At 49.7% G+C, this 8,869-nt stretch overlaps 1 protein-coding gene across 1 annotated transcript in view; it reads right to left on the bottom strand.

Moving 5' to 3' along the window:
• The window catches only part of LOC140577434 (ankyrin repeat and SAM domain-containing protein 1A), a 22,483-nt gene extending 13,631 nt beyond the window's left edge, over positions 1-8,852 (bottom strand). The window contains exons 1-5 of the mRNA XM_072697418.1: positions 8,695-8,852; positions 3,169-3,331; positions 2,236-2,274; positions 1,389-1,480; positions 510-783 (exon numbers count right to left, since the gene is read on the bottom strand). Coding sequence (XP_072553519.1) covers positions 510-783; positions 1,389-1,480; positions 2,236-2,274; positions 3,169-3,331; positions 8,695-8,738 — 612 coding nt within the window. The 5' untranslated portion in view covers positions 8,739-8,852. The remainder of the gene's footprint in view (positions 1-509; positions 784-1,388; positions 1,481-2,235; positions 2,275-3,168; positions 3,332-8,694) is intronic.
• Between the last annotated feature and the right edge of the window lie 17 nt (positions 8,853-8,869).

Below are 8,869 nucleotides of genomic sequence, written 5' to 3'. Positions count from 1 at the left end.
TACCTGATGTCTGGATCTATCACTGCACTTACTGAGCCTCATCAGTTACATTCCTATTCAGCTGTGTTCCCTTTCTGAGAAATTCATAACGAATACTCAATAAATTAGAATTAAGAGTGGAAAATGAATCATTCATAGCAGATGTTGAATAATGTATAATACATACTAAATAACATATGGTAGACATTTAATAATTCATGGTGGACACTGCATAATTCATACTAAACAGTCAAAAACACAGACAAACATAAGATATCTAACAATTCATAGTGGATCCTGAATAATTTGTAGTAGATAATGAATAATTCATAGTGGATACTGAATCGTTCATACTCTGAATCATCAATACTAAATATTGCAATAATACATAGTGGATGGAGCTTAACTAATGATATTTACTGCATATTTAATCAAATATGGACACTATGCTGTTCCAGGTCAATAAGAGAATAATAGAGGGTTTGAAGGGTTGTCATAACAGGCTCATATGTAGCACTGGCCTGACTGACCAGATTGAAGACGTTTGTTTGGGACGGTCTAAGTGGAGCATTCTGCGCCGTTTGCTTGTTAAAGTGTGTCTGATGGCTCAGTACCTCTCCTCTCTTGGGGTGTGTGATGCGTGTATATCGTAGGTCAGTTTTCTGCCACTTGGGGTTGAGGCTGTAGCCCTGCAGCTGCCACAGCTCGAAGGAGGCGTGGAACGCTCGAGCCTGGACTTTAATGGTGATCGAGTTAATGATGACGGACATGCCCTCCACCACCTTCTCTGCAAAGCCGTACTCACTGCACACAAACACACACACAGATATATATATATATATATATATATTCACAATTCATTGTTTCTTCTGATATTAAAGGTATTAAAGAGCTGATCCTGCTTCTGTTGGAGTGACTGTCTCTACTGTCCAGAGAAGAAGACTTTCTACTAGATTCTGGAGGAGCATTGAGTGCCAATTAGTGAGGTCAGGATGTTGGATGATGATCACCACCTCATCCCAAAAATACTGGATGGAGCTCCTCCACCATCATTCCAGAGAACACAGTTCCTCCACTGCTCCACAGCTCCTCAATGCTGGGGGGCTTTATACCCCTCTAGCCCACGCCTGGCATTATTAGGCAGCATGAGCCGATAGGGTCATGATGTTGATCTGCTCCAGAGAGTCCTATTCTATTGGCAGTACTTCTTCCCTACAGGGACTAGACAAGCTGTGTATGTGCATTTGCACATCTGTGTCAGCAATGGGTGCAGCTTAAAGTAGCTGAATACGTTCATTAGAAGGGGTGTCCACAAACTTTTGGACATATGGTGTATTTGTAGTGAGGTCTCTCTTTCTGCTCTTGCTCGACCCCTGCTTAGCACTCGCAGAGACACAGTCCACTCTGACCTTTGACCTGCAGTGATGGCGATAGGGGAAGGGCCATTTGGGGGGCGGGGCTCCTCACACGTCCGCATCTCAACCTCTACCTTATCCAGGAACTACACAGAGAGAGAGAGAGAGAGAGAGAGAGAGAGAGAGACAGAGAGCGAGAGAGAGACAGAGAGAGAGAGAGAGAGAGAGAGAGAGAGAGAGAGACAGAGAGCGAGAGAGAGACAGAGAGAGAGAGAGAGAGAGAGAGAGAGAGAGAGAGAAAGAGAGAGAGAGAGAGAGAGAGAGAGAGACAGAGAGAGAGACAGAGAGAGACAGAGAGAGAGAGAGACAGAGAGACAGAGAGAGGCACAAGGTTAGAGTTAGTTAGTTAGTCAAGTCTAGTACAGATTACTGAACACCTCCAAAGTAAGGGGGCGGGGCTTATACAATAGGCACACCCACTAAAACAACAAGGCTTTGTTTCTGAAGAGCTTCAAAACTGTAGAATTGTGAGGTTGGAGGTTCGTTTATTTTTGGAGGGTGGTATGGCACTTTAGTCCCACCCATTCAGCATACAGAAATTTAGCCCCGCCCATTCAGTACAGACTGCTTTTTGTATGATGCAAAATACAGAGCAGCCATTCAGAACAGATCTCATTTACATAGATCAGTCTTAAAGGCACCGTGTGTTTAATTGTACTGAGACTGGAACATGGATTACGTTTTCGGTTCATAAACATCATTAGGTCCCTGGCTGCAGGTTTTAGAGAAGTGAAAGAGATCAGGGTCGTATGAAAACCAGAGATCAATGAAGCGAGAACAAGAGGAGGAGGAGGGCATGCATGAAAAAAAATTAAATACAACATGAAAGGGGGATTCCCACCAAACAAATGGGGCTTGTCTTCAGCTTCGTCCACTGGATCTGGAGAGAGAGAGAGAGAGAGAGAGAGAGAGAGAGAGAGAGAGGAGAGAAACAGGGGTCTGTAAACCTGAAGTTTTATGAGTTTCCTATTAATCAGCTTTTTGGGTTCCATCAGTGCAACCCCACTTTTAGTGAAGTGTAATCGGGGCCCTAAATATACAGCCTAGAAACCTACACTATATGGACAAAAGTATTGGGACACCTACACATTCCATCTACAGGAGCTTTTATAAGACGTCCCATTCTAAACCCACAGTCATTAATCCGGAGCTGGTCCTCCTCAGTTGGAGGCTTTTCTGCACTCTGCTCTGAGCTCAGCACTCGGCCCTGACCCCGCTCTGTAACTTTACGTGGTCTGACAGACACTCGGTGGCTGAGCTGCTCTCTGTGAGCTGTTCCTCCTAAACTCTTCCACTGTTCAATAATAACACCACTCACAGCTGATGGAGGAAGATCTAGCTCTTCCTAACCCTAACCCTAGCTCTTCAGAACCTCCCGTTCTTTCACTGATGGGTGGAGGAAAGACAGACTGCAGGACTAGAGGCTGGAGTTTATACAGCTGTGGCAACGGGACTGAATCACACACCTGAATCCAGTGATTAAGAGGAGTGTCCCAGCCTGACCAACGTACAGCACTGTACAGGACTCTGAGATAACTCTTCAGAAAAACTGAAAACTAACATGGTGAGCGGTTTCAACTTCCTGTGTGAACACACTGACTGGACTGCGTCCTTCTTTACTGTAGGACGCCCAAACCCACGGCAGTGACCGAGTTAAACCTCAGGCTTCAGTGACGGCTGTCCAGCACGACGCTCCCGTCACTGCAGTCCCCGATTACAGTCCCGAACAAGGAGCCAGACCCTGCCCTGAGGAGCCCTGATCGCCCTCACTCACTCTGATGGCCGCCTTGTTGCAGTAGACGCGGGTGACGGCCAGCCAGGTCGGCAGGTCCAGCATGTTCTGCAGCACCTCCTCGTCCAGCTCCAGGTTCGACAGCTGACCCTCTCCCTTTAGTGTGCTCAGGTTAATCTTATCAGGAGAGAGGTTCTTAGTAAACCTGCAGAGAAGAACAGAGGAACAGAGAACGCGTTAAACCAAAGAACCACAGCTTAGAACATCCAGCGGTTTATGGAAGTGCACCTGGCCAAGGAGCTAACTTAGCAATTAGCACTCTGACTGAATGGGCGGGGCTAAACTGCTGTAGGTGGAATGGGCGGGGCTAGTGAACGGTGCGGTCAGCGGCTGGGACAGCAGTTACACGCTGCTGATGTGAGGAAAAGGTCCGGGTTTCCCTCACCACAGCTCTGCTCCCCTAATCGGTCACAGCGGCTTATCTGCTGCACGGAATAATGAGGCCTCTGTGTTTACAGACAGCAGCACTGAGAGAACACTGTTATAGCCATTAGAACCTCGCTCACTGAGAACCGAAGCCTGCAGAACCTCAGAACTGCTTCCAGACCCCCTGCAGAGGTTTATGTATTATAAGAACTCCTCTCCACACTGCTGCTCTACAGCTCCCGATACACCTCCACCAGGAGCCAGCCTCTCAGATTAGTGAGAACCAGTACTGCCTGGTCCAGACTGTGTCCAAACGGGTAAAACTGACAGATCCAGTTCAGTACACCCTGCAGCTCTCTGCTGTATTGTGTTCTATAATGTTCCCTCCTCTCAGCTTCTCCAGGAGGAAACTCCCTTAACACACACACACACACACACACACACACCTAACACAATAACTAGTCATGCTCTGCCTGAATAATAATAATAATAATAATAATAATAATAAACAGTAATGCAGTTCTCTGGTTGTCGGCTCAGGTGGTGTGTATTGTCACCGTCATGCAGAAACCCTGTCCCTCTCTCACTCTCCAGAATCTGGACCTGCGGCTGTATACTGAGTTTCCTGAGGAACGGACCAATAGAAACACTCCAACATGACTCTGAGTAAAACCATCTACACCGACGTTCACTGAGAGTTCAGAGGGTTTCTCCTCCTCCTGCAAAGCTGCTGATCTGGAGATATGTCACTAACCGGCAACCACCTAACAATAGCATAGCAACAACCTGTAATACCATGCCGAGCAACCACATAGCAACACCACAGAAACTCCCTGGAATACCAGAGTAAATGCACAGGCCGTTTCCAGTGAAGCTGGCTGGGGTTTGGGGGTTCCCCTGCTGGCCGCTGAGTGACTCTGCAGAGCTGCTTGGAGGCTAACTGGGCTGGGGGACTCTTGCTTCACTTCCTTCCCCTTGCCTGCTGAGAAACTGTGTGTGTTTCTTTTGTTTTCTGTTGCTAATGTACAGCATCCTACATTATTATTATTATTATTACTATTATTATAATGATAAATATTAATGAGGCCACGCCCCCAGCCTGAGCTCTAGGCCGCTGCCGTTCTGCCTGATGGACAGCTGTAGTGCTACAGTGTAGAGGTAGCGGGTCGCTGGTGAAGATCAGGGCCGCTGCAGGAGGAGGAGGAGGAGGAGGAGGAGTGGTGCAGGAACACACACTGTCCAGATCTGATGAAATCCCTCTGTCCCGTTACCGTCCCACTCCAGTCCCTCTGCCTTCTGCCCCACATACCCAAACGCTGACACAGCTGGACCGGACCCCGCTGATGCCCTCCTCACTATGATGGTCGCTGTAACTCAGGTGGAGGGAGGGGAACAGCGGGTTCTTGTACGTTCAGTATTACACACTTAATTACATGGTAATTAATGAAATACATCCACATCCCATTTGCTTTCCGACACAGGGAGCACTCAGCGCATGTGTAGGACTGCTGTGGTCAGTAGGATGAAAATGAAAAAGGGAACTGGCTGCTCAGGGTTCCTGCAGGAAGACAGGAATAATAAAGTAATCTGCTGGAATAAGAACGAAGCAGAATCTAGCCTCTGGACATCATGAGAGCAGGATGACTGTGTGTGTGTGTGTGTGTGTGTGAAAGAGAAAGAACAGAGGACACTGGTGATCCTGCAACGCTGCAAGAACAACATTACTGGTTCAGTGTGTAGAGTCAGAGCTGACTCCTTACTAGTGTGTATGTATAGTCTGCACCGACCTCCAATCAGTGCTGATTCAGAGCTGATTCTGAATCAGTGTGTAGAGCCAGTGCTGATTCTGAATCAGTGTGTAGAGCCAGAGCTGATTCTGAATCAGTGTGTAGAGCCAGAGCTGATTCTGAATCAGTGTGTAGAGCCAGAGCTGATTCTGAATCAGTGTGTAGAGCCAGTGCTGATTCTGAATCAGTGTTGTACAGAGCCAGTGCTGATTCTGAATCAGTGTTGTACAGAGCCAGTGCTGATTCTGAATCAGTGTTGTACAGAGCCAGTGCTGATTCTGAATCAGTGTTGTACAGAGCCAGTGCTGATTCTGAATCAGTGTTGTACAGAGCCAGTGCTGATTCTGAATCAGTGTTGTACAGAGCCAGTGCTGATTCTGAATCAGTGCTGATTCAGAGCTGATTCTGAATCAGTGTGTAGAGCCAGAGCTGATTCTGAATCAGTGTGTAGAGCCAGAGCTGACTCTGATTCAGAGCTGGGCGAATCGTTGGCAGTAAAAGAGCCGTGACTAAACACCCACAGCACCGAACATGTGCTTTACACCCACCGCCCGACTGCTTAGCATGAGGCAACTCACCGAGTGTGAGTGAAAATAACAACTACAGGACACACACCGCGTCCAAGTGGAGCACTGCGCTCTGTCCCAAACCCGACACCATCGAACCGACTTAAAGGAGCAGCTCAGTAAAAGCATCATGAAGCCTGTCCCGGAGGATGGTCCAGTGCTGAAGATATCTAGACCCGTGGTTCTCCTGCTCAGGAGCGTTCCTGCTCTGAACACACCTGATTCAGTTCCCTCGTCCCTAATGACACCCCTCAGGTGGAGGACAAAGATGAAACCTTAGGGATGAAAGGAATCGTACAGCAAAGCAACAGCGGGCCATCCTGCAGAAACACCAAGGATGGACCGCCTCTAAAGAGTGGGGACGGATCGTACCTGAGGAACGGAGATGGATCACTTCTAAAGAACAAAAATAAAACGTTCCCAAAGAATTCAGATAGATCGTTCCCAATAAGGAAAGACGGTCCGCTCCTGCAGAACCTGGTTCAGTCCCAAAGAACGAGAGCGGAGCGTCCACGAGGACCGAGGCCCGTCTGCCCCCCAAGAACAAGGATAAACGTCCCTTAAAAACAACGACAGACCATCCCTGAACAACAGACTGTCTCGGAACGAAACCGACGAACACCAGACGGGTCGGTACTGACTCAGAAGTGTGGTCACAGACTGAGAAGAGTAAAACGTGTTCTTACACTACAGATTACATCATGCCAGGGCTCAACGGTTCACCTGTGGTCCCAGGTTATTGACTTTGTTAATTAATTTGTCTAATCAGACATGAAGCTGTGTGTGTGTGTGTGTGTGTGTGTGTGTAAAGTGTTCTTATTATATATATATATATATATATATAGAGAGAGAGAGAGATGTACAAATACATACATATATATATACACATATACACATACGTACATTGTGGTGTGTAAATGTGTTAATTAAATATCTTGTTTTTGAAGAACAATAAAAATAAATTCATAAAGAAATGAAGTGTGCTCACAATACTGGAACTCTGAACCCTGCTATCATCTCCTATAGAGTGACAACATTTAGTGCATCTTTTTTACTGTGATCTTCAGTAGCTGCTGATCTCCTGCTGAGTGGACAAACAGACAGCCCGAACAGTCAGAACCGGACGAACAGTCAGAACCGGCCAACAGTCAGAACCGCCCAGTCAGTCTGAAACATCTTGCAACAACACATCAAACACAGAAGACTTAACGGTGAATGGGCTGCCCCACATCTGACCTGTGAGGACATCTGACTTGCCCCAAGTTATGAAGAACGGACCGTCCCACAGGAACCAGGAACGTCCCCACCCCCCCTCCCCACATACAACATCTAACTTACCCAATTCACTTCTTCCCTTTGAAACCTCATTTGTAAAAGCTCACTGTAATAAACCCCGCTGAGGATTTCTTCACTCGTCTGGTTTGGGACCGGTTTGTTATTTTGGCTTTCGGCCCAAACTCTGCCCTTTGGTCACTCCTGGCCTGGAGTGTGTTTACAGTGAGAACTACAGCAGCACAGACACCTGCAGGACAGCAACGAACGAAGACCCCACCGAAATGACCGATAGGTACCCAGAGCTTCTGACAGAACTACTGAATCATCCCTCGCTGCTGGACAGTCCAGCTCAGATGGTCCGAGGTGGTCTTCCATGGTGGAGGTGGTCGGACAGCTGGATGAAAACATGAGCCAGCTAGTTAATCACAACGAAATTCAGTCATGCCTGGTCAGTGTGGTCGATCAGCGGGGTCAAGCCAACTGATACACAGACCAGATAAACCACCAAACAGCCCAAACAGAACCATCCCCTGCACCGGTCCGGAGCTAACCTATTAACCTATTTAACAGCAGTCTGTCTGCCTGTCTATCTGCCTGCCTGTCTGCCTGCCTGTCTGTCTGTCCGTCCGTCTGCCCGTCTGTCTGTCCGTCTGTCTGTCTGCCTGCCTGCCCGTCCGTCCGTCTGCCCGTCCGCCTGCCCGTCCGTCTGTCCATCCGCCTGTCTGTCCGTCTGCCTGTCCGCCTGCCCGTCCGTCCGTCTGTCTGCCCGTCCGCCTGCCTGCCCGTCCGCCTGCCTGCCCGTCCGCCTGCCTGTCTGTCTGTCTGTCTGCCCGCCTGCCTGTCTGCCTGCCCGTCTGTCCGTCTGTCTGTCTGCCTGCCCGCCCGCCTGTCTGTCTGTCTGTCCGTCCGCCTGCCTGCCCGTCCGCCTGCCTGCCCGCCCGTCTGTCTGTCTGCCCGTCCGCCTGCCTGCCTGCCCGTCTGTCTGCCCGCCTGCCTGTCTGCCTGCCTGTCTGCCCGTCCGCCTGCCTGCCTGCCCGTCTGTCTGTCTGCCCGTCCGCCTGTCTGCCTGCCTGCCCGTCTGTCTGTCTGCCTGCCCGCCTGCCTGCCTGTCTGCCTGTCTGTCTGCAGAAGGGGGCTGATATCCCCCTGAGCTCCCCGGGCTGGGCCGCTGGTGTCCGGGTCAGGGCTGAAGCTCAGCTCCAGTAACAGTCAGGACATTAGCCGGGTTAGCTCAGCAGCAGCTAGAGGGCTAACCTAACCCCACAGAGGCTGCACGAGCCTCAAACTGTGAAATAATAATAAATATCCCCTAATTTAACACAGTTTACCGAGCCAGCACCCCCGCAGCCCCGCAGCCCGCAGCCCGGAGCCCCGCAGCCCGGAGCCCCGCAGCCCGCAGCCCGCAGCCCGCAGCCCGGCCACCCTCAGGCTTAATGGAGGCTGTGCTGGAGCTCAGAGCAGCTTTAGCCTCCTACCAAACACAGAGCGCTGCGGCGTGCTCTCCGCTCCCTTACCTGGACAAATGCTTCAGGATCTGCTTTTTAATGATCCCCGCCATGGCCCCGGCTCCGCTCCCCTCTCCGCTCCCAACCTGGAGTTAATCAGCTCAGCTCAGCTCGGACCGGATCGCATGTTTCGGGGCTAACTGGCTAACCGGCTAACTGGCAGCAGGTAGCCCAGCATCTTCAG

Source organism: Salminus brasiliensis, chromosome 14 (genome assembly GCF_030463535.1).
Source record: "Salminus brasiliensis chromosome 14, fSalBra1.hap2, whole genome shotgun sequence".
NCBI lineage: Eukaryota > Metazoa > Chordata > Actinopteri > Characiformes > Bryconidae > Salminus > Salminus brasiliensis.
Note: the sequence above shows the minus strand (reverse complement) of the source record. Positions and strands in the feature narration are given on the sequence as shown.